This window comes from Pempheris klunzingeri, chromosome 20, assembly GCF_042242105.1.
Source record: "Pempheris klunzingeri isolate RE-2024b chromosome 20, fPemKlu1.hap1, whole genome shotgun sequence".
Taxonomy (NCBI): Eukaryota; Metazoa; Chordata; class Actinopteri; order Acropomatiformes; family Pempheridae; genus Pempheris; species Pempheris klunzingeri.
The window spans coordinates 16,673,505-16,699,821 of record NC_092031.1 but is presented as its reverse complement, the minus strand read 5'-3'; the positions used below and the strand labels follow the sequence as shown (position 1 = coordinate 16,699,821).

At 43.5% G+C, this 26,317-nt stretch overlaps 1 protein-coding gene across 1 annotated transcript; it reads right to left on the bottom strand.

Annotated features, from left to right (window-relative positions):
• Positions 1 to 3,525: 3,525 nt before the first annotated feature.
• On the bottom strand, positions 3,526 to 26,114 carry lmf1 (lipase maturation factor 1). Its single transcript, XM_070851672.1, has 11 exons — positions 25,904 to 26,114; positions 25,071 to 25,380; positions 23,463 to 23,473; positions 21,823 to 21,971; positions 13,700 to 13,765; positions 7,586 to 7,753; positions 7,008 to 7,188; positions 5,536 to 5,689; positions 5,069 to 5,252; positions 4,663 to 4,775; positions 3,526 to 3,998 (listed from the first exon to the last, which is right to left on the bottom strand). Exons 1-11 carry the CDS (start codon positions 26,112 to 26,114, stop codon positions 3,812 to 3,814), a joined length of 1,734 nt encoding a protein of 577 aa, XP_070707773.1. The 3' UTR covers positions 3,526 to 3,811.
• Between the last annotated feature and the right edge of the window lie 203 nt (positions 26,115 to 26,317).

Here is a 26,317-nt window from a genome sequence, read left to right as displayed (position 1 = left end):
ACGTGTTTCAGGCAGCTGGAAGTATCTTCATCGTTTGTGCAGAATCCAAAGCCAAAAACAGGCTCAACTAATCCAACTCACAGACAAACAGTAGTTAAAGGAGGTTTTGATCCGTCGTGTAGAACGGGAGGAATAAAATATGTGTTACAGTTGATTTTGCAGACATATTATCTGGCAAAAAAAAAAAAAAAAAGCCCCGAGCAAACGTTGTTGTTGTCACTGACCTGACAGAGACAAATGGTTTTAGCAGCCAGTGGAGGGTAGCCTACAGCCACACTGATCAGTCTGTGCTGCTCTGTTTTTCACTTCTTCCAGCACAATAAGAGCAGAAAAAAAAAGCTAACTAATGTTAATGGCTGAACAGAAGGCATATCGGTCATTCAGACACCACGCCACACATGTCAGGACACACAGGTCCGTGTAGTTTGCTTAACTCTGAGGAAGGTGCTGCTGAGGGGATGAATGAATCTGGGAAAGAGGACAGGCCGAATTAGCTGGAAAACAGCACCATCTAGTGGCCTCTTTGTGCTACTGGAACTCCTATAAGAAAGACAAAATCACAAGCTTGTGTTCGGCTGCTGTAATGTCCACAGTCAGCAGAGGCTCATTCTACAGGCATCTCTAAAATATCACTGTATAACCAGAGCAATGATTACAGATGTTATTTGGGTTTAACACTACACGATGGATCCCTGATTAATCATTCCAATTGTCGGTAGGAAAAGTGGGGAACATTAGGAGAGAAGTTTTCCTTGGGATTGTTTGATTGTGTCATTTCCCCCTTTGTTCTCTTCAAAATGAAAAAGAAGACCACAGAAGACCCCAAGAGAAACAAGATGAGGGACAGTCCCAGGAGGCAAACGGAGATGACGGAACAGGTGGACGAAGAGAGGGGACAGGGGAAAAATGTTCCCCGTGAGTGAGGAAACAGGAAAACGAGACCCTGGATGAGCCAAGAGATGAAGGACCAAATGTGTAATGAACAGGAAAAGGATCAGAGGGCAGCAACGTCTTCATGGACCCAGGACGGGGGGGAATAAAAAATAGGAAACAGATGCAGGATCAGGAGAGAGAGGAACAGCCTCACGAACAAAATGACTCAGACAGTTTATAGTCATACTGAGAAAATGCATTTATGTATCGCAGAGTGAAAGTCAGACTTGTTTTTGTTTCTTCAGGATTATATTTAGGTGACTCCACGACCCCGAATGATGAAAAAAAAAAACACCCTGGAGGAGGCCAAGAAAGAGAACAAAGATGAGGAACAGCCCGAGGAAGCTACCAGAGAAGAGGGACCAACAGATTTCCATTTTATCTCAGAATCAATAAAAGGACTATTGAAACTTTTTATATGATATCTGGTGCTAATGTCAGATTAAACACCATCTGTGTGTGTGTGTGTGTGTGTCGAGTTAACCATTGTAAAGTGTGTTTGTGAGAACAGGCAGCTGACAGAGGACCTGACTGAGCACAACATTTCAAGTTGCAGATGGATGAGGAAGATACATTTTTGTTTAGCAAAACCAAAAGACAAAAAATAAAAAGATCCAGCGGGTCAATCTAAAGTCAGAATTCTGCTTCTGGAGACTCAGTGTGTGCCTCCTGGGAATATTTACACACTCTCAGCACTGTGCTCCTTGTTCAGACTACTGAACGTGGCACATCTCGATCAGTCTGCTGCTTGATTATTGCATGTAACAAAAATGATAGAACATGCAAATGGACTTGGATGAAATAAGGAAAAATGAATGAAAAGACGAATATGTCGAATATGACAACATGTCTGATCGATCCTCCTAAAAACTGTTCCAACCATAGATTTTAAATCCAGCGTGAGTTCCATGCATTGATCTCTGCACGAAGAAACTGCATGAAACACATGATTAACTGCAACTGGTCTCATTTATACACGAGAGACATGAACAACTATTAATTAGACAGTAAAACACATAGTATATTCTCCGCTTTTTATTTTTCATGTCAATGAGTGACACTAAATCCTTTAGACTTTAAATTATGTAAATTAAGAAACAATGCACAATAAAGTAAATAATCTTTTGTCATATTGCAGTTTTTCTGTCGCTTTGGTACGATTATCACATCAGCCTCAACATTTGCAAAACAAGTGCATTCCCTCAAGCGATGGATTACACGCAAAAGCCCGTAGCTTCAAAATCCTTCATTTATCTCTCCACAGTAACTAATTACGTCAATGAACATGTCAGAGGCATCAGAGAGACGCGTCCTCGTGTCATTGTTTCCGAGCTTTATAGTCTAAATGCTCAGCCTGACTGTATTTTCTGATGTGAGCTGTGGTGAAGGTTTGAGTGACAATGGCTGAAAAATGCACAAGGCTGCACCTTTTCTGTACAGCATCCATTTCAACAGTACTAATTTACACACTGCTGGAAGACTGACATAAGAGCTTTATAGCTCTGCTGAGCACAAAGGGAACACGTATAGAATATAGAAATGTAAGCGCAGGAAGCAGATTTTAGGCAGAGCTGCTCATGAAACACTGCACATGAGATGTATGTTCGTCAACGGATGGAGCCCCGCTGGTGATTCCAAGGTCACAGTAGGTGATAAAGGGGGAACGGGCTTTTGCTCTTGGAGCCCCCACACTGTGGAGCTCTCTGCCTACTGGACTGAGACGCATCAAGTCTTTGGCTTCTTTTAAATCGCATCTTAAAACGTTTCTCTTTGTGAGAGCTTTCAGTAATGCTTGATATATTTTTATTTTTACCGTTCTTATTTATCTTAATGCTTTTAATTGTTTTTATGTGCTTTTATTCTTTGGTTTTATCCTCATTTTAACTGTTCTGACTGGTTTTACTTTGTTTGGTGAAGCACTTTACATATAAATAAAGTTATTATTATTATTATTATGGTTGGTGTGAAACATTCCCCTTCATTAGTAAACATCAGTTTGCTTTTATGACAAAGGCCGAGTGTATCAGAAATTTCCCTTCTGAAAGAAAGAAAACTGGACATGTCTCAGCATCAGCACTGATCCTGGTCTGGATGTGATGATACAACAAATACAGAAGAGTGTGACGGTATGATGGTGTTGAGAATGAGCGGTCAGGCTTGACACTGCTTTACTCACTCATTCCTCTTTGCCACAATAAGCCCCTCCATCGCTCCCTCAGCCCGAGTTCACTTCCTCTTAGCCAGCTTGTCCATCACGACTGGTTTGGAAGTTTCCATTTTCTCAGTATGCATCAAAATGTTTGATTAGAAAAAGTTGATTAACAAACAGATTCTGGGAATAACACGTCGCAATTCAGGCTCCAGGGTGCCACAGATGTTTGGGTCAGTTTAAAAGGTAAAGTTGGTGTGACACTCCCGCGTGTTGTGGCAAGGTTGAGGACGATTACCTGCGACTGGCTTTAAAAAATCTACCTCTTTCCATGTGACGATGCCGTCGGCAGTACCACACACACACTCCTGTGGCTCAGCGTCATTTCACCAAATGCTAAGTGACACGGACACATAAACACAGAGGGGAAAAAACAACAACGCTTTAATTAAAATAAGTTTTAATATTGATATTTTAGTCACATTCAATATTGGGCTTTCACCGAGGCCGTCTTATGAGATGTGAAGGGCGGTAAATATTTGTGATACATACGTAACATCCCAGAATGACACAGTAGGAAGCATCGCTCCGTGACTAAATGGCAGGACGTTTGATTTCAGTTTTCAGTTCTTCATGAAACTTGGTCCCTTTGGCAGCATGTCACGGAAACTGACTTAAGAACAAACTCTTTCCAACCTCAGCCCCACGAGGTCCTGTGATCTCTTGGCTTCAGTTCCTGTTGGGTGGTATGTGCGGGTGGGGCCAGCTCCTGGACTGGAAGTAGCCCCTGAGTCCCTCCAGATCCACGGGGGGGAAGTAGGCCCCGATGCGTTTTCTCAGCCACCACTTCCCCTGCGCTGCGCTGCTGCTGCCTGGCTGGCTGAACTTGTACCTGAAATGCTCCCCTCGAACCCACCTGAGAACACGCAAGGCAGACGTGGAAAAAGGGGTGTAGTCCAGTTACACAGAAGTCATTTTAAATCTCAGCGTCAAATCAGCCAGACGTGCTGCGCCTCACTCCTCTCTGTCGACTACAGCTCATTCTCCAGTGAGCGACTACACATTAACAGCCTCTACATGCTTCAATTTATGGATTTTAGCAAAACACACAAACTCCCTGCTCACGGCTTCACCGGAGTGGATGAGAGTTCAGAGAGCGATGACTCATGGGAGTATGGGATTGTCGTTGGATTGATCCCTGCCAACACATTAAATTGAATCCAGGTTGTCTGCGTCCAGATGTTTTTTTCTTAAACACATTAATGTCACTTAAATCTGTGTTTTTATGTGTTTTCGGGTTCATTTGTATTCAGACTATGTGTTGCTTAAATTCTTGGCCTGGTCTTCCCTGTAAAAGAGCTTCTGACCTCAGCTGGACAAACCTGGTCACAAAATGTTTTATCATTAAAAAAGACAAATAAGTGCTGTTTCAGGAAATAGCAGCTGAAAACTAAAGGTAGAAACGCTTTGTTTAAACTTAAAGATATGAGCACGTGCTTTATGCGAATCGTAGTTCGTTACGCAGCGTTATCAGGTGGCAGTGCTCGGCTCTTTGCTGAGGCCATATGCTCCGGGCTTACCTGGGAGTTTCTCGGCCGTGGAAGGGGTTGTGGTCGAGCAGCGACAGGACCGTGCTGTCATTGGACAGCAGACGTCCCGCTATGTGGATCACCCACTCGCTCTGCTCGTAGGTCTGCGTGGAAACATGGAGACAGGAGGTTGGAAACTAACAGAGGAGAGACTGACTGAAGAGAAGAAACAGAGACAGAGACTAACAGGGAGAGACACTCTGCAAAATCATCATATTTAAAACTACCGACCCCTAGTGGCTACGCACAGTAGGTGAACACTGCTAGTGCAAGTGCTAAACATCTTTAGATAACAACACAACCCTAAAAAATGAAGTGACTTCTGCTTATGAACCGCTTTTTATATGTATTTCAGTCTAGTTAACGTTAACTTTGTCATAAAATACTCCTCTCTAACCTGAAAGGCGGCGAACCACATGAGCCAGTCCAGCCGGTAGTGGTACGGCGATATGAGGCACGGCCGTCTGTGAACGTCTCCTGGCTTACACAGGAACTGGTACTCCTCCCAAACCGCCTCGGGGTCCTTGGGATCCTGGCTTAGAGTGCCCTGGAAAATCACCTCGGTACGCTCCTTGGTAATGCTGGAGACAGAGGGGGGATTTAAGATCTTCGGTGTTCGACAAGACGTGAAAGTGCTGATTTTCTACTCATAGGTGTGAATGTGAAAAGAAAAAGAAACAGGACAATCACACCCACGGTTTGGAAACAAGACAATGTATAATGGCAGAATAATCGAAGAAATATAGTCGTAGTTCCTTCAAGCGCATTTTCAAACAACTTTAGGGCTGAATTTTGCCGTTTTGGAGATGTGCTCAGGATCCACAGGTACAGTGCCCTGTCCAACCTCGTGACCCCATGCTGTACCTGCCAAAGGCCCCGTAGGTGTTGACGATGCGCAGCGGGTCGAACGAGGTGTTCATCACCTGCTTGGAACTCAACAGGTTCATCACGACAGGAATGCTGAGGTAGCCAATCAGAACGCCCAAAGAAATGTTCAGCGCCCGACGCATCAGCATACCTGTAACACACACAGCATGTGCACACACACACACACACACAGTAAGAGTGGAATGGTGTGAAACAGTGATGGAAAAGTGCTACATCAATGTTCAATGTGTTGATTTTTTGACTACAGGGGACTTTGGATACAGTGTGTTGTCTGTCCTTGCATTAGCCACTCCATCTGCACACTGCTCCTGGGCAAATTTGATGAAGTTGCAGGGAAAAGCGCGTGTCATTGCTCCTGTTTAGCCTGCAGGAGCTGCTGCAGCTTTCAGGGACTTATTAAATTTTGTTGACTTTTAGAGGATTTATGCACCTTACGGCTCCATTCCAGGATGTCAAAATGAAACTGCTTGGCCCACGGTGAAAACTGTAATTACAGCTTGGATCGGGGTGACATACGTATTATTGTCTGGCCTAGAAGGGGGGGGCATCATTTGCTGGGGACTTATGTCTCATGTGTTTGTACAGAGTTAGTGCTACTAAGCGCTTGTCTTTGTATGTATATATATATACGCGTGTGTGACCACTTCGACACTTCCTCAGTGGGAAAGGTCTGACCCGTTAGATCATGGGACGGCTGCTGGTGTTGGCCGAGCCCTCATGACTTCCTTCCTACCTGTGTCTGGTTGCTTATCCCACACATGTTAAAGGCATCAGCATAATCCAGCTGAAACTTCTCACACCGAGATTGACTTTCTTGGTGAGATCGAATGATTCAAACATGCACACACTCCAGGTAGAAGCCCATTTCATATTCAACACCCTACAATAAAGCAAAGACACTAATGAGTCCAATGAGACCAATTAGAGAGGGGTAACTCTTGCTTTTACCACATTTTAACCGGTCTGTACTGTAAAAATGTAAGTGACCTTGAATTAAATCCCAATAAACCATATGTCATACTTTTCCCAGCTACTCAGCTGTCCAAGTTCTAATCCTTTTTTTCCCCCCATTATTCCCTCTCCAGTATGACCAGACCCGCTACTTACTTAGATTGTACCCATTAGCCTCGACTGTTGGTGATACCAATGTTTTTTTCCCCCAATTAAATTCCTCACAAGCGTCTCTGGACTCATTGGGTGTATTCAAGTTTAATTCAAAAAGAAGGTACCAACCATTTGGAAAAAAAAAAAGTGAAAAAAGCGGAAATGTACATTGTTCTGCTACACCACAGACGAGTGTACTTGGCGATGACTCACGATGACTCACAAGTTTCTGATTCACAAAGGATCTTACCTTACCACTAGAAATCCTCCTAAATGGATCTGAAAGTTCTTTTAAGAAAGTTGCTTTCAATGCTAAAATGCACTTTCACTCTTAGACTGAGTACCTTTGGTGGGTTTGGGGGTGCGTCCAGCTGCATCCTCATTTTGTATCAGCAGCACTGCCTTCTTGGCTCCACTTCCAGAGGGAAACAAGAAGCTCAGCGAGGCGTCGTCAAAACAGGCCAGACTGGGAACAATGGTCAGCCAGTTCAGGAAACTGAGGTTCCCGCTCACTATCAGGACCACCTACAGCACAGGAGACGAGGCGCAGAGAAGAGACAGACGGCTGCTATTATAAAGTTTATCTTTAAACTACTGCTGGACTGGCTGTATTCCATCACTTTGGCAAATTGAGGCATTTTAAGGAGGTCAACCAAACATGTGGGACAGTGAGTACGGACTTATTTTGAGCCAGGGTAAGCTGACTTACAGTAATGTCATCTCAGACTGCACATGATGCACCAATTAAATTAAAGTGCACGGTGACACATAACGCAATGAAACCCAGATAAATGGAATAAATCTGCGTGCTTACATACCGCAGGTGAGTGAGGCTATGATCGATCTGAAAAAAACAAAAACAAAAACAGCAGCAGCGTTTGCTATCGTCTGGTCCTGTGAGCTGGTGAACAGCGGCCCTTACCTGGAACAGGATCTGGATGGCTCCGTTCACCGTGCACATCCGCCTGCCCAAGAAGGTGAAGAACGGGAAGAGGAGCTCGATGAGGTGGTTGGAAAGCGTCTCGAAGCGATGAAACCATGGCGGGGAGCGATGCATGTAGTAGGACATGGGGTTGGGAACTGGCTGAGTCTGGGAAGAGGAGAACAGACAGAGGAGGACATGTGAAACCCAGACTGCCTGCTGATGTTAGAAACAGGACTGTGGCAGCAGACGTAATCACTGAATCAATGAAACATTTTCTAAACATGGACTTCCTCTACTCCTTAAAATGAAGAGTTTTCTCTGCTTTCTCTGCCTGCGTCCCGGATGGAGAGTAATTTATTGTGCCACACCTTAGGGGAAACATCTCCACGTCTAAATAAAGATGGAGCTCACACCTACACTCTGGGGGGAAATGAAAACAAGACACTGCCACACTGGTCTGCTGTATAGTGGGGTGGGGGGGATTGGGGTTATTTAACATGTAGCTTACCAAAACACTCCTGGAAATCCAAGGGCAAGGAGCCCGTAACCTCAGACAACCAAATAGCCCCACGTGGCCTGCAAACTAGCTGCATTACAACAAACAGGCCGGAGCGAACAAAACACCAACTATGCCGAACCACACCTACGCAGAATCAGGACAGGAGGGGATCTGCAGTTCCTCTGCAGGGCTGAAAGAAAGCACTGTGTCAGAGGGGTTAATAAGGCTTCACCTGGCGCCAGTGGCTTCCGGTGCTCTGTATGTATGTATGTGTGTGTGTGTGTGTGTGTGTGTGTGTGTAAATCTCCATCACCCCGAAGGCTGTTGACAGCTGAGGTTAAAGCAGGTCAGGGAAACTGACCCAACACGGAATAAGGCCTGTATTGTAATATGATTCGTATGATGTGTCAGGTGACAACAGCTTTTCTAATACAATCCATTTAATTTCATTTTAAACAGCCCAAAATACCCGACAGCATGTAACTACGAGTTTCCTGTTTGCAAGCATTTATTTCTCCCATTTCGGACTTCAATTTGGGCTTCACTTAAAGTCAACCTGAAGCGCCAGAACCATGTAAGTCATCCATACAAACTGTTTGTAAAGTGGCAGGCACATTAAAAAAAAAAAAAAAACCTGGCAAGTGAACACACACACACACACACACACACACACACACAGGCTAACATCAACCAGATAAACGAAACATATAATGTAAAATTCTTGGTGAAGCCAGTGAGGAGAAGTGTCGTTCTGTTTTGCTGTCATCATACATAAACCCCACCCGTAGCTTACGCTGTTTCCCCACAAACACAATAACTTTGAGCCTGGTAAAATGGATATTTGCATGATGGTAATCTCTGTGAATCCAGCTGCCTCACAAGGAACAGTGAAAGTGAGATTATGTAGCTTTTGTCAGCCTCTGTGGCCACACTTGGCCGAGCACATAAAAGCTGCAAACAGGTGCCAAAGGGACGGAGTTTAACTGGGATGCTCATGTTGCTTTGGTTCAGCTGGATGGGAAAGAAGGCATCTGTTTGCTAAAGCATCACAAGAAACTGCCAAGATAACATGTAAAGACAATTTTATTTTGAAGGATCATCGTATTGATGATCCTACCGAGGGCCGTCACCCAGCTCTGCAGATCCCGTCAGCTCCGAGGAGAGTTTCAGCATCTTTCAGTCCCGTTCTTGTCGGTTTCACAGTCTACAGAACCGCATAACAAGAATTAATTTCAACCGCGAAGGCAGGGTGCACCCACACGAGCACAAGTAAGGACTTCATGAGACGCGGCTATCTATATTAATCACAGGGCAGTAAATTGGAAGCCACGCCACGCTTGTTTACATGTGAAAATATCAAGCTGACATTTTGATGTTACGGATGATTCTCCTCATTAAGGGTCATCAAGTGCACATGCTGCCACATGTTCCACGTTTCCACATTTTTGTTAAACCACTGCTGCTCCTGCGCGCCGTTAAAATATGAACTGCATAAACATAATTCAATCTTTGGTTCCTTTTAGCAGTTGGAAAGTAGAGTCATGCATCAGTGAAAGTCTAAATTGCATTTTGTTTTTGTGTGTGGATTGTCAGAGAAAGACTCGATGACTTTCCCCCAGAGTTTCCTCTACCACTGCATAATCACAGTGGGTCACTCAGTCTACACTGAGGAGAGTTAATGTCCTCTGCCTGACATTTCTCCATACCTATACCTAGAGGCACACAATAATGGCTGCTGTCCACGTCTTTGTTGGTCAGATCCTAATCTGGTGATTAACGCTCTGGTTATACTGTGTAACAATTACATTCATGTGGCTTGCAGGTTCAGTGTAAGTCACTAAAGGAGAATATGTTCAGATGGACAACAGCAGTGTGAAAAAAAACAACAACACAGCCTTCATTTCAAGGGGGCCACTACATTGACACAGGCCATAATACTATAAACCTCTGTGCAGTGTTCCAGCATCACACCATCACGGCGTCCTGGATTTATTCACGGTCACGGTCCACCTCTTTGGTCCAGACTGAAACATCTCAACTACTATTTGATGGATCACCCTGATATTCTGTACAGATATTCATGGTCCCCACAGGATGGATCCCACTTTGTTTGTTGATACCATGTTTTTTTTTCTAGTGCAGCCATGAGAATGAGATTTTTGTTTTTTAAAGAAATGCTCCGACAACTACTGGATGGATTGTAGTGAGCAGCACTTTCTTCACCAAAGAGGCCCAGCAGAGGATGTACTTCTTGTGGCAGAAGTTCAGCCAGCCAAAGTCAGCGGTGGTGCACCTCTACGCCACCACCCTCACCTCCTCCACCGCCATCTGGTGCGCCGCTGCCACTGCCAAGGACAGGAGCAGACTGCAGCGCATCGTTCGCTGTGATGAGCAGAGGACCTGCACGCCTCCGGGAGCCCGAGGCGAGCGGGAAAGATTGTGACTCTCAACTCGGGCCATCGAGACCAAAATGTCACACTACAAGAGCAGTGTCTTCCTGACACTGGCCCCTATCCCACCCCCAGACACTCCACATTACATTAACCCACGTTTTTTTACACAAATTGTACAGATTTTACACTGGGAACAATTCCATCCTCTAAACACTGTAGAGCTCTAAATTTCCAAATATATGCATTTTTCATTTAAAAAAAAACTGTAAATTTCAGTTTTATATTCATATCTCTAACTTCTATAGTTCTTGATCTCTTTTCTCTTACTTTGTTTATTTTTACTGACTGCGCCACAAGAACAAGGTGTGGAAACCCACTGGGCAATAAACCTGTTTCTGATAATCTACATAATGCACAGGGGTGAATCTACATGATGCAGAGTGGTTGAACCAAAGAATGATTTCCCCTGTTCAGCTTGTTCCATTTGATTAATTATCAGAGAGGATAGGGACTCTGAAATGGTTCGATATCGTACAAGGCATAGAGATGATAAATTAGAACAGTGGATGAAGTACTCTATCCTATATTAATCTTACACCCCCCCCCCCAGCCTCGACAACCACTAGCTTAGTTATTCCCATTTGCATTAGCTATGCTAAAACTGTTCCAGCCCTGGGAGCTACAAATTGGGGGATGAATTACAGAACATGCACGATGCAGTGCACCAGAAACCCAAATAGCTTTCTTTTCCCAAACTAAATGAAAAGGCAGAATAACTGCGACCGTTCATATATGAAGTATAACATTCCTGACTCACTTCCTTTAGTCACCCACGGTTACATAATCTCCAACTGCACAAAGTGTCCAGTCCCACAGGAGCCAGTGTATTACATTCCCATTGTATTGACTGTAAGCGTATCTGTACTGTATTCTTAAACCGTGTGTGAGTGTCATCTCCAGTCATCCAGTCCCATAGGAGCCAGTGTATTCCTGTCTATGTTAATTACAGAAGACGGCCCTCCTCCCTCTGCGGCTTGGTGAAACAGAGCAGTGTGGGTCAGGGCGGTTGAGCGTCTCACAGGGGAAAAACAAACACAGGATTTGCACAACCTCACAGTCTGTGTAAGAGGCTGATTTATTGAAAGCCTTGACAGCGGTTACTGTAATGTGTTGCCCTGGTGTGGTTAGCCTGATGCGAGTTCCCTGCCGTCTTGTCAGCGTTCAGGAGACGAAGCCAAGGCGCAATATTTGTGTGCATGTGGGTCCGTCTCAGACTTTGATTGTCACAGAAAACGGGCCTTTGGGAAATTGAGAAACTGTTGTGTCAGAGACTGATTTAGGCTCTTCCTTATGTTGTGCTGGCCACCGGCCCGCAAGAATAATTCAAAATTACATGACAAGTGTCATCTCAACTGGTATTTTGATAACTTTAGTGATATCTTGGGGGGGCTCAGAGCTCATTGCTGTGGTGTTTTCTGCACTGCACTTCCCAGAAGTTAGAGAACAGCCCTGGGAATTTGTGTTTAGAAAATTTGAGTTTCTCTTATTTTCTTTGTCACTCATAATAACCACCCTGTTCTCTTTCACTGTCGTCGTGTCTAAAAATGCCAAATGCATAATTACTTGTGCATCAGCAGATGTTTCCCATGAAAGGCCAACTGTTCTGCACAGAAAAACATAAAACCTTTCATGAACTAAATACAGTTGCACTCAAAATTATTTAACAACCCATTGCAAATTAGGTGTGTTGGAAAAATGTACAAACTTTAAGATGTGTTCAATGAACAACTCAAACTAGAACAACTGGCAGAGCGGTCTCAAAATTATTCGACCCCTTCTTGACAAGCATCTTCAGTACTTAGTAGAGCACCTTTTTTGCTGTTATGACCGGCGGCAAATGTGGGTTCCGACAGCGACAGCATTCCGACAGCGTTCCTGAGGAATCCATTCTTCATGACCAACAGCCTCCAGCTCTCTAATATTCTTGGGTTTGCGTGCTGCAGCCGTCTTCTTCAAATCCCCCCAGACATTTTCTTTGGGAATCAAGTCAGGCGACTGTGACGGCCTCTCTAGTACCTTCCAGGACTTTTTCTGAAGCCAAGCCTTGGAGGACTTTGAGGTATGTTTGGGATCTTTGTCTCGTTGGAAGGTCCAATCGCCGCTGTTCCTTTAGCTTTGAACTTCTGAACTCTGCTTCTAACAGCATCTCTGGGAACATTCGGTGCCTTTGCTGTCTCTCTGTATCCTTTTCCTTCTTTGTGCAAGGCGATGAGCTCTCGTAACTTTCTGGACAATTCTCTTGACTTGAACCCATATTTCTAACATGCGACCGCAGATCTCTGTGAACAAGCCCACAGCCAGTCTGAGTATTTGATGTGTTCAATCTCACACACACCCGATGCAACTAATGAGGCCCAGGTGTGCTTGAGACAACACTTGATTTGCAAATGAGTGATCGTGTGAGGGATTCTATTCAGGGAGTTGAATCATTTTGTCATTAAAAGTGGCATTTTGTGTTGAATTTGGAGAAACCACCTGTGAGATTAGTTGTGTTGAGCTATTTTCAGTTGTTCATTGAACACAGCTGAAAGAGATTTTAGATTTTACTAATACATACAGGGGGGGGCAACTGTATGTCTTCAAGCTACACTAATCAAAATTGGCATATTAACAGCTGATTAGATGACTATGCTAAGTAGCTGTGTAGCTTGCAGACTGTCCATTGTGAGGCGGCACAGTGGTGCAGTGGTTAGCGGCAGTGAGAGGGTTTTGGGTTCGAGCCCACCAGCTGGCTGGGGCCTCTCTGTGTGGAGTTTGCATGTTCTCCCTGTAGGATCACTGCTTTCATGAATTGTTTTATTCATCATATAATGAATAATACAATTCAATTCAATAACAAATTATAGTTTCCTTTTCATGAAAAGTAATATTAAGTAATTGACTGCCATCAGGTTTTGTAATTTGTAGTCTAGAATTTGAGGAAGCTTTTGAAAGGGAAGCTGGAAAAACTCCAAAATGTCAAGGAGGACAGAAAGCAAAGCTCAGCGGCTGATGAGCAGGTTCATCAGTTTAACTGACCTATAGATGGAGGGCCAGAGACTGAGAGCGATCATCTGCTTTATGTCCTGTAACCAGCCAACTCAATAGCAGGAGACACAGTGCAGGAACATGCTACGCACTGGAAACACACACACACACACACACACACAGTACACTTACCTCATAGTGATAGTCCATGCAGGTGAGGTCTCTCCAGCATTTGTCGCCTCTGATTTTAATGAGACCCTGAAAAAAAAAAAAACAAGGACACAGAAAACATACCAGCATGTTACTATTTATAAAGCACCTTTGCACTGTACTCAGCGACTTGTGCTGTTGTAAATGAGGTCAAATAAGCAACCATCAACAGTTCATTAGAAAATCAGATTACAGGCTGCAGTCATTCAAATCTCATATTCAGCTCAAATGCACCAAAAGGAATAAAACCTGATTAAGATTTACCCTCGTCCACATGCAGACATGAATGGAACACGTTCTGTCAAACGCACCTTGATAAAACTGTTGTTTAAGACGTGACAGATAACATTTCAGATATGAGAACAGCTAAAGGAAAATAGAGACATGAAGAGCATTCAAAAGAGGACCTATAGCAGCACTAACCTCTCTAATAAATGACTCAACTCCCAATTATGCTACTGCACTGTTAGCTAAGACACAGAGGGCAGAGGCGGCGGCGTGATCATTTCTAGGTAAGAATCTGTGATCCATACAGAAAACCACATCAAAGCTGAGCGGATTAAATGAGTTGAGAGGGCATAAAGTAAGAAGGATGAGGTGAAGAGAGGGAAGGGAGAGAGCTGCAGTGTGGTGCGACTGTGCTATTTCTTCTGGTCTGAATTAACCAGTACACTTGTTCATACCAGCAGGTAATATTAGAGAGACAAAGACAGACACTAGTATAAATAATATAAACATCAGTGTAATGGTTATAGGTGTGAAAAAATAGTCAAGCAACACTACACCTGTGAATGATGACACTATATTATGATGATTTAATAGTGTCCAAAATCTCTACTTACCGCCCGCTACAGACTAAGTTACCAAGTGTCTATATCCCTGTATATCCTTCTATACAGGAGGTAGCGACTGAGTTAGCAAGGGAGTGATTTTGGGCACAGAGTGTTGATGAAGGTCAGGGCCAATTCATGAGCAACTAATTATCAGTCACCATTCTGCCATTTATACATTACATATAATCTAATAACAGCTAAAAAAAAAAAATAATGTAATTCTGCTAATGTAAAAAATGTCTCCTCTTCCCTCCACGCAATTACAGTCTTCCTTTCAGGAGTCAAGGTTTTGGGTTTTTTTTTTCGTTTGTGTGCACATTAACACATTAAATTGTTTTAAATTAGTTGTGAATGTGTTTTCTGCAACTCCAATTGGACCTATTGGAAAAGGATGACCTGGATGTTATGAATACCAGAGGATGGGGTCATTCATATGGACTCTTCACGTGATCGTTGTATCAGCAACGCTGAAGGTTGCATTGGGGACATTAGTAATAAGAATTAGTAAAAAGACAATGTGATTAAGATATTATGTTTGTTTTTAGGCTATGGACCGACCCACTAGTGTCTGAAAGTTACTGAACTTTGTTTCTAGCATCTATCATGTGTGCATAGGACCTAAGTCCAGTCTAGTAACAATGGAGAAATCCACCAGATAAAACCTGAAAACGTTTATGTGCTAAAACCCTCCGTCGTAACCCGACCGTACTTTAGATGTAGTGTGCAGATGACAGACGCTAACATTAGCCTTGCTGCCTTTAGCCTACGAGGCTAAAAACAACGATCAGCTTTTGTCAAGGTGAGGCTGACTGTCACACCTGTGACATCCATTAGATGTTCTATTCATAATGACTTGTTCAGAAACTATTACACTGATTGTTTCAACGCTGTAAATTCCTTCATTCTACTTGTCATTACAGAAAATAATTCAAAGACATAATCCTGATTCACATCGTGGTTTTTAACAAATCAAACAGATACACTGAGTTTTACAGCGATGGTGATTCTACTCAATTGAAAAGTGATTGAAAACGAGCCTCCCTCTAATGAAGGACTGATCAGTGTAAGATGTGTGGTTGGTGAGCAATTCACATGAGAGTAAAAAAAAAAAATGTGACAACAAACCCCGGTCTCCCCTAAATGGCTTAAAATCAAACCAGCTTGAAAAATATTTCACCCGCTAACCAAACAGCTACAAAATTAATGATTCCTTTCAGCCACAGCCATACTTTAGTGCTAATTAGAAAACAGCAGCATGCGAACACGGCAAACGTAAAGAAGTTGAATGTGATCATTTAGCACAAATCATCACTTTTTGTAGAGCCTCACAGAGCTGTAGACTAGATGCTTTTTTCTGATATCGCTGTAAACAGCAAAGGCAAACACTGAACGCTGCCCACGGCCCGAACATTAAAAAACTGTAAAATACTACACCACTTACTAGAAAGTTCCCACTTATAGCCGAGGATGTTGTTACTATAGAAACAGCGCTGTGATGGGAAGGCGAGGGAGAGAAGAGAAGTGACAATCCAGCCACCGTTATTAGTGATTGACGTGACTCCACCACACCTGCTGTCATTCATGAGGCCTTTTTTATAGTATATCGCTGGCCCTGCACCACTCCTGTTTAGCACATGTTGCCATGATGATCCATTTCAGTCACCTGTCCAGTGCATCACAAAGGACCAAATCTAATTCGCTTGGCGTCTGAACACATTAGCAGCTCTGACCTTCAGCACTCTCGGTCTCAGCTCTGTGTCTCACTAGCAGAGACCTACACATATAGCTTCTCAATAAGCACTGATGAATCTAACCATTGAGGCTGTTAGGAACTAAGCAGGAGCACTGGTCCTAAAAATGAGAATAGAGAGATGTTTCCGTACCTCTAGGCCTGCTCTGACCTACAGGAAGTGATGGAAATCTCTAAATGAGATAGATGAGGCAGATGATAAAAATGATGATGAATGTAATAGTTATTCACAAAAGTATGGATAAATTCAATTTAAAAAGACAGAGTGCCTGCGAAAGGGATTTTTCACACAAGAAATAGTAAATAACTTCACCAGAAACACAGAGAAATGTGTCCTCCGCTCCCCGGCCTGTTTTTCACCATGAACTAAGCAAATACTCTGCTATCCAGGACACGAGCCTGTCAATATTGACACATCAGCCCACCATTTGGTTGGCATGGAATGTGGAATAAATCGCCCGCTAACGCCTCTAACCAGATTTAGAAAACCCAGGACATTTCATTCTGATTATGAGCTTGGCTGCAGCTGTTGGCTGTTGAGATAAGGCGGCCGAAGATGCTGCCGATAATCCAATTCAGTCATGAGATCCTGAAATGTCATCAACTACAACCTGATGTAGAGACCCGGAGCCACCGGGGAGAGGACACTGATGTGGATTCAGCACATTTTGGGGAAGCAGACCACTGAGATTTAATTACGAGCGATTTAAGGAATACTTTTCTACACCGTTTTCGCACTCTCCTCAAAATGTATATCAAAAAACATGGCCAGGGTTTGCTAGACCTGTGTAATTTGTGGACAACTTCCTCGTCTTTCAAAAGAAATAATCCGGAATGATGAATGTTCCATCAGCTTCAACACCAGACCAGAGATGAAACATTGTGTCAGCATGTTACACCAATAAGCCACAGTGAGAAGTGCTCCAGCATCAAAAAGAGGAGCTCTGTGCTTTTCCAAAACGACTGAGGTAAAGACCACGTTCTGTCTTCCAGGTGCACTGATATAAAAATGCGTATGACATGAGGCTAACCGTGGCATTTCAGTGTGAGGGCCTGGCAAAGCGAAGCTTTACTCTGGATCCCAACAAAGAAAAACAGGGTTTCAAAAAAGAAAGCGGGAGCCAGGGTGGGAGCACCACAGCAGGGCTTCACTCATACCGTCCTGCTCTTAGACTCAGCGCTTTGACGGACACAGTCAGGCTCCTTTCAGCGTCTTTCAGCTCATCGTTCTGGTTTTGTCTGTCGTTACGGTCCGCTCGCTCAGCCCTCATCTGCACTTTCAGCTGAAGAAGGCAGCAGGTTTCGGCAAAACGGCTGTGATAAGCTGACTGTACGGTATTAGCCCAGCTTTAACAGCGGGCAGGCCGTTGGCGACTAGCTGATGAACACGGTGGAGCAGTTAGCAATTCATCAGACAGACAGAAGCATGACTCCAGATCAGAGCTCATGTTGCTGCTTGTCTTTTAGTTGTGCAAAGAAGCACTGGCTAACTCCCAATATGTCAGTGATGTGTTTACAGCACGCTTCTGGTGCTGATTTAAATTGTTACTCCGGATTAAATGTTTTCACTTCTGATTATTTTTTTGACTGAGGCTCCAGGTTTAGGTTTAATATTTTAAAACTTGAAAAAGGAGAAGAGACATAGGGGTAAGAAAGCAGATTAGGTTTCAGAAAAATAATTACATAAATTGACATTAGCTATCCTAATTTGCATGAAAGCCTCATCTATTACACCATTTTTTATCTGGCTCAGTCCTGTTCTAGCATTACAGATGATTCTCCATAAACATTAGGAAGTAGAATCTAATTGGAGCACTACAAAACAAAAGTCTTCTCAGAAAACTTCTCACAGGTGGAAACTGTATTTGTCTAAATAGGTCAGAGCGACTGTGCAGCAGCAGTAAAGCAAGATCATAGGACCTCATTGTCAGCGACACTTATACACCTCAAAGTCTTTGTTACCACCAATATTTATCATACCTATCCACTCCAGCCGGTCAGGTAACACCCTAGACGAGTCTGCGCGCCAGCGGCGCTACAGTATATCCCAAAATCCTTAGCAACAGGCAAACCGACCTGATCTGCACTCACAAAACACATTCTCACAGCACCTCTCTAATCCCAGGCCCAACACCCAAACCTCCACACCTAGCGTAGCCTTTCCAACCCGAGTGTTTAATAGAGATGTTCCTGCCAGCAGTGAAATCCACTTCACGGTCACCATGGCAGCACTTTAAACAGGAAGCTCGTAAACGTCGGCAGGAAAACAGAAAAATGAACCGTTTAAAAACTCTTCTCAAGAAATGTGCAAAGGCAACTCATTCTGTGATTTAAAAAAAAATAAATCAAATACCTATCTGTGTGCTAGATGAACAAGGATTTCAATTAATCTTCTCATGTGATCATGAAAAAGCCACAATATCATCTTATTTCCTAAGATGTTTCTTTGAGGCAGGTGTTCGCTGTGCTATCAGAAAGCTGCTAGCAAGTAAAGAGGAGTGATCCCTTATCAATTAATTTAGCCTGCTTTAAACATTTTGGTGGCATATTAGAAATGAAGCCCTGGTACGACAGACTAGAGGAGGTAAGAAAGTACTACTAAAAGGCTGTAGCGTTAAAAGGACCGATCTGAAGAGAGGCTCATGGTCTTTAAAATGATGAAGACAGTGGTGTGGCGGATAGGTGAGAGGCTGTAAGTAAGCCCTAACAGAGTGATCAAACAGCATAACCACATCCTACAAGACTAAACTTAACTGAAACCTTGAGCTGATTTATTTACAGGGAAAAAGAAATGAGGCTGCATATTAATCAGCATTTAAAAATACAGCTTGTTGCCCTGCCCTTACGTAAACATGGTTAATTGTTCTTCAGAATATTTACTGTATCTCACAGTTTATGAGCCAACACGGTCCCATCAGATCGCATTAGCTGCACATTTCGGAGCGTGTCGCCCGATTACCCACACAGGCCGCTGATGTGAGAGAGCTGCCGCAGCTCAAGTCAGGAGGCCCAATGGCTGCTTAACGTTCCAGAGCCATGTTCGTGATATATTAGACATATCCAGCCACGTTAATGAGGACACTAATGAAGCTAATTAATCCATCAAACGGCAAATATTCTCAATGTGAACTCTTGTTAAGCGTAACATATGGTCATCTCACATTTCTTTCACTTTTGCAGCCATATGTTGGAACTGGTTGTGTTTGGGCAACCTGCTGGGCCACTGGTGTGTGTGTGTTGGAAATTCTTTTTGACGTAGTGAGCCAATTACATCCCATATGAGGCAGTGCTTCATCTATTTTAGCTCATGCTGTTGTTTTATCAAAAGAAGCAAAGAGGATATTGAATTTCTCTTTTAATCTACAGAGTCCTATATTAAAAGGGATCCACTCTCGGTACTGTTCGCTCTTTAAAGACACATGATATGATGAGCCACCCAAGTAGTAATATAAGCTACTCTTCTTAATACATTTAGAAAAAAAATACTTTATTCCCTCATTGAGATGTGTGTGCCATGATGCTGTGGCAGAGACGGGGGCATCAGAGATTAAAGCATGTACACACTGCAGACAGCATATGGCAGCTTGGGTAACGTCTTAGTCGTGTTGCTACCCAAAAAAACGTGATGGGTGGGCTCATCCAGCCCCGCTCCCGCTCATTCCCTACAACTGAGGGGTCCTGGGTCCTCACCAGCAGCACCCCTGTAGCAGTCACACAGCAGTGGTGGATCAAGGGTGGGTCAAAACACTGAGGGACTGTGGCAGGACTGTGATGGACTTAACACTGCTGAGCTGCTAAGCCAACAGAGTCACTGTGACGGAGTCAGAGGAGTCTTGCTGCATCACATTTGTCTCTGTAAGGTATGTGCAAACATACCATCCAAGAATCACCTGTGTGTTCATCGCACACGTGAAGCAAACTCTCCGCAGAACTCCTCACACGGAGCAAGTACGAGGAAAAGACGCGTGGCTTAGTAGTTGAGAGAAAACCTGAGCCTGTGTGACAGTTTTCATTGTTTATTGTTTGACGTCTGGATTTGATTTCGTGACAAAATAGCATGTGAATGCTAGGTTCTGGATGTCTGACATTCTTGCCAGCACTTGAATGCAGCATTGATTTAAACTACAGCAAAAAATGAAAATCTCATTGTGAAAATTCCAGACCTGGATTATCACCAAAATCTCATCTGCTCATCCAGTTGGGCTGAAAGTGATCTGTTCTGAAGATTGTAGCATATTATGGTAACTCCTTGGAAACCGTTGCACACAGTCTGACACCGACACCTCCTGTTAATGTCACAGGAGGAGAAGGAGCCATGCAAACGTTCAAACACACAAGCAGGACCTACACAGTAATGCAATATCTATTCAACAATGAAGACAAAACTAGAAAATAAGTAGGATAGAAGCCAACTGTCGTGGACATTAAATATATAAAACCTGTTTGATTATCAGTTTAGTTTACTGCAATCTAAAACAAGAAAAAAAAAGCAGTACATTCTGATATTCAAGAAGCTGGAACCATCAGCCATCTTTGCTTGAAAGTCATTTTTAGAAATTGCTTCTCTCCAATTGTGAGCTTCTAATTCAATATAAACACCAGATTCATGCATTAATACGTACACTACAGTATCAAATGTTCTGTTCCAAAATGTAACCAAGATTTGTGCTAACTAACATATTAAGTCAGGGGCCAAAAATCATGACAGCCAACATTTTACATTTCCGTCTACCCTTCAGAACACAGCAAACAACCTAACAATCGACGATTCTGTAAGAGCGAGTGCAGATGAGGTGATCTGTCAAACTTTTGAAACTCTGAACACCGTAGTGACTTCGCATATTGCTGAATAAAAATGGGATTTTCACCACTGTTAACCTTCACAGTCAAACGGGGCTGCACTGGCCCCCCTCATGTTTCAGCTCTCTTCATGGTCCTAATAGGGATTGTGGTAACTGCAATGATTGGCAGCTGAAACCGAGCCGGTGGTCACCATGGAAACTGTCAAACAACCGGACGTGCTGTTTAGCCGACCGTATATTTGGGTTGGAATTCCAAATACTGGCAGCGTTTTATAGCTCCAAAAGTGGCGATCTAAACTCGGGAGGGCAAACACTGGAATATCCCTGGGAAATTAGACTGTAGCAAAATGGTTTTCTTTCTCCGTAGTGGCCTGCTTGATGCGCTCAGGTGTGTATGTACAGTACGAGCCTTTCGGCTTGAATTTACAATTTACAACAAATCTGGTTCCTCCAAGACAGAAATATTATCAGTGTCTGTGCAGGATCTCCCCACAGGAAATGTGTTAGTCAGGGCGCTGGCAGCAGTGAATGGGTTTTAGCTTCTAATTAATCGCCAATTAATTAGTTCTTATTGTGTCTGACAAGTGTAACAGCCGCTGCAAGAGCTCACGTGCAAACATTTTGTGGTTTTCCGTCAAAGCAGTCGTGCTCTCCAGTTTTGATGGGCCGAGAGATGCAGCGAACCCTTCTATGTTTGTGTATGGTAAGTGTTTTACTCACAGCTCCCAGCATGATGCGAACAATGAGCCATCTGAAGGTCCAGATGCAGATGAGGGAGGGGGGACAGCGTCGGGGGACCCGGGACAGAGTCCACAGCGGGCACAGGAAAATGGCCAGAAAGCCCGTCTCCAGCAGCTGACTCTCCCAACCTGGACAAATCAGCAGGATATCATTTGTAGGAAGTATTTCTCTTAACGAAGGCGACGCCAAGCAGATGAAATCAATTGAATTCATACATATAAGGACACACTTGTGTATTTAGGTTGATAGATTAGAAGAGGATAAATCTCTGGTCAGCAGAGACGGACAGACCTCTCTGAATTAGCCTCATGCAGTGATTCTGACTCATTTTTCCACAGAAACATCTGCTTGGTGCTGCTTAAAACAATGAATCATCTTAAAAACATGGTTCAAAGTGCTTACTTACTCGCTTATTTTGCCCATGTTTACTTAGACGCTCACAGATAAACACTAATGTCAGTATGCTCACATGCTGATGTTATGCTAGAATACTGACATTGGTTAATTGGCACTAGGGGACACTAGAAAATAGGTAAGGATCAGTACAGGTCCTAATTCATCCTGAATGGCGCGCGAACATCTGTGCCAAATGTTACGTATGAATCAGAGTCTCTGTTGACTTCACACTCGGCGGCTGTATTGCTGAGGACCCTCAGAGGTCTAGAGGACAGATTCATTAGAGTGTATTGACAGGTGACGCTTATCAACTGTTCCACCGCCATAAGGCATTCTGGGTACAGCCTGCTCTCCGTTGCTCGATGATGAAGATGTTACTCTGCAGCGAAGTCAAACATTTAAAGCATCTGTGACGTAAGAGGATAAATGCTTTTGTTCCCAGAAATAGCCTGGTCCCAAATAGCTCGTTTTTGTCAGCTATAGGTTGATAATAGGTCCAAAAGAAAATCAGAGTGGTGGAGAAAGGCAGTGAGAGTGAGAGAAAAAGAAAATTCTGTTTTTAAAAAAGAGAAATAGAAGCCGCAGTTCCCAACCACAGACATTAGCCTGGCGTCGGCGACTACAAAGTGTAATTAACCAATCACAGAGCTGCCACTGACCTCACCACTTATCTGGGCCGGAGCCCTGCGTGTAACCTTTTATTTATCCTTTCTAACTTCTTTCCTTTCTCCCCCCCCCTTCTTTAGTATTACATCTATGACAGTTTGAAGCCCGAAGTGATTGTGTTCTCACCCCTTCACAGACCGTAAATGCATCGGGGAACAATCACGAGAAAGGCTGGCAATGAGACTCAGAAGCATAGACATAAGAGCAGATTTATGTGCAATGATTGTAGTGTATTACTGCTATGATCCATCACGCTACAGCTGCCTGCGGCCCCAGGATGAAACGCCTTCAAGGATAAGATTTGCTTTCACCAGTTCCCCATAAAATCACACTGGGTACCCGTCTCGGCCCGCCTTAAACCTCCTTATGTCATAAGAGGTCAGTGCATATGGAAGTTTGGTTTGAGGGACTTAACCACGTCGGTTTCGCTATAAACAATCCAAACCTGAGTGTCTCGCATAAACGCTTTCCCTCAAATCCACTTCTTCTATTTGATGTGGGAGAACAAAAGAACTGGTACTGTGATGCACTTGGTGTTGACCTTGAAGTTCACTCACCGAAGGAGTACCTAGAAAGAGAAATAATAAAAAACTGATTAACGTTTAAATAAGTGACTACAAAGACACAGGGCTGATTTTGACAAATTTGAAGATTCTTTTATTCATTTAAAGCTGCGATAATTGATTTTGTTGGCACCTTGGGGCGGCAGAAAATACTACACTTTTCGATCCTCACTAGTAGGACGTAGTTAAAAGGAAATTATGGCAAAGCAGATATTCATTTATTCATTTTAATTAAAGCAACTTATCAAACTGTTTTTGAAATTATGTGTTCATATTGTCTAGCACAGGGGTGCCCAATACGTTGATCGCGATCGACCGGTAGTAAAAATCATCCCTTATTACGACTAAGCGGTTTAGAAAATAAATTAATGGATGTATCCTCCCTCTGGCATTTGCGACTTGATCGACGTACAGGGCGGCCAGTCTCAGATCTCTTCTCTGCTACGGGTCGCGGGCAGGGACATGCGCGGTCAAACGCGGTAACTACTGCAAAACTCCAGCTAGTGACCTAGTTAGTAAGAAGGGATACTCTGGGATAGGAAGGGATATTTGACTCCATTCAGTGCAAGTCATCAGAGGAAGGTAGTGACCATAAATGTACTGAATGTTCCAATTCCTCTTGTCACTTGCGTGCAATATTGAGGGTTACATCACTGTTTGTCACCTATGTGCATTACTGCTGTCAGTTTTCATGTGTAATACCAAGGGTTACATTAGCTGCAGCTATGCAGTGTACGCCAACATATATTGTATATTATAGTAGTGGTATTATTTGTATTATTATTATTGTTATATAATACAGCTCACTCTGAGTGTACATGTTGTTATATATTATAGTTAGTAGTAGTGGTATTATTTGTATCATTATTATTATTATTATTATTATTATCATTATTATTACTTTCGTGTTTGAAGTTTATTCTTATTCTTTTGGAGCTGTGTGTAACAAAAAGCAATTTCCCCCTGGGGATTATGAAAGTAATTCTGATTCTGATTCTGATATATAAAGTATACTCAGGATATATATAAATAAATATATGTTTAGCATTTTTAATGTAGGTAGATCATTTTGACCCGGTCATTTTAAAAGTAGCTCGCAAGCCGAAAAAGCGTGAGCACCCCCTGGTCTAGCACGTTCGCCTCTCAGCTCTGCTTTTGGTCTCCACCAACTCCTGAGAAAAATATCACTCCGCTGTGTTCATCTATTTGCTATCTGCTGGGCAGTTATTGTGCAGTGGGTTGATCAGAGTTTTGTTTTTTTTTCTGACTCCTTCTGCAGCTGGACGCAGTACCAAAGAGAGGAGAGATGTGGGCCAGGAAACCAGAATAATGAAAATAGACTCAAAGGGTCCTTAAAGTTGAGGACAACTCCAAAGTTGGGTCATAATGCTCTGTGGGATCCTGAGTGATCCTTTTCACACTTGCTTATGTAGAAAATGTTAACTATTGCAGCTTTATCCCTATGATATAAGGGAATAAAAGCACATGTACAGGATAATATGTAGATGAACATTTGTGAGAACTGACTCTGATCATTTAACTGCATAGTTCTTGTCATTGACGTGTATCCCCTTCCTGCACATGTGTACACTCCAGACTCACCACAGCTGCCCCACGTTGACGAGGGAATGGTAAAGCACCCACAGCGTAACCATGATCACCATATTGGCCATTCCCGTCACCAGGACGAACGCGGACAGCGCCATCCCCGCCAGGGCGACGCCATCCAGGTTGGCATCCATGTCGCTCCAGTCCAACAACCAGAGGACGGAGGGTGTGTACGCGAAGGCTGCCAAGCCTATCTTCCCCCCCACGTAGCGCTTGACGCTGCTGAGGTAGCTCTTGCAGGGCATTAGGCCACGCTCGCCGATCAGCTGCTTGTTCTGGTTGTAGGCAACGCTGAACGCCACAACTACAGGAAGGAGAGGAGAAGACAGGTTGGCAGAGTCAGTGTGGAGGGCAGATCACTTGCACCGGAAGTTGAGGTGGTTTCCCCACAAACCTACAAAACTACCCAACAATATATAAAGCAGTTAATAAGCTCCATCTCGTCCTCCTGCATCATTAAAATACTGAATACACTGAAATAGAAAGAGGTATGACTTTAATTTTAAAAAACACTCACTGTCACTGGACGTTTTGAGATGTTTCCTACATATTAAACATTAGATGGTGTATCAGTGCAGACTGTGGACAGAGAGAGGCCACAGCAGCTTAGAGCTGGACTCACTTCATGATGAGTGACAGGACAAACAGTGAGCGTGAGGGCTGAAGACAGGGAGACACGCTTTCACTAAAAACAGGATATGAACAAACTTTCAGCTGACGTTTTATCTCTAAACGCAACAGTGACTCCATGTGTCTTTCTGGCCTCGGAGGACCGGAGACCCTGACTGGAAAGCTTGCTGGGCAGCAGGAAACGTCAACATGCTCACGGTAAATAAAGGCGACGGAGCGCAGCAGCACGATGCGAGTGAGCCAGAAAGTCCCGGTGTGGAGGGACGGAGGGCTCCTCTCTCCGGCCGGCTCTTCGCTGGGGTTTGCTCCATCTTCTTCACTGCTGTCCGCACACTTCGCCTCCGCCTTGCCGCCAACGACGCGTCTTCTCCTAACGGAGCTCTCCGAACCGTCACCGGCGGCCGCCATGTTCGCTGACCTCACGGCCACGTGACCGAGCAGATGCGGAAGTGCGTAATTATTATTATTAGTAGTAGTATTATTATTAGTAGTAGTATTATTAGTATTATTATATGGATTATACGAATCCAAAAACACGATACTACTACTACTACTGCTATAATAATAATAATAATAATAATAATAATAATAATAATAATAATAATAATAAT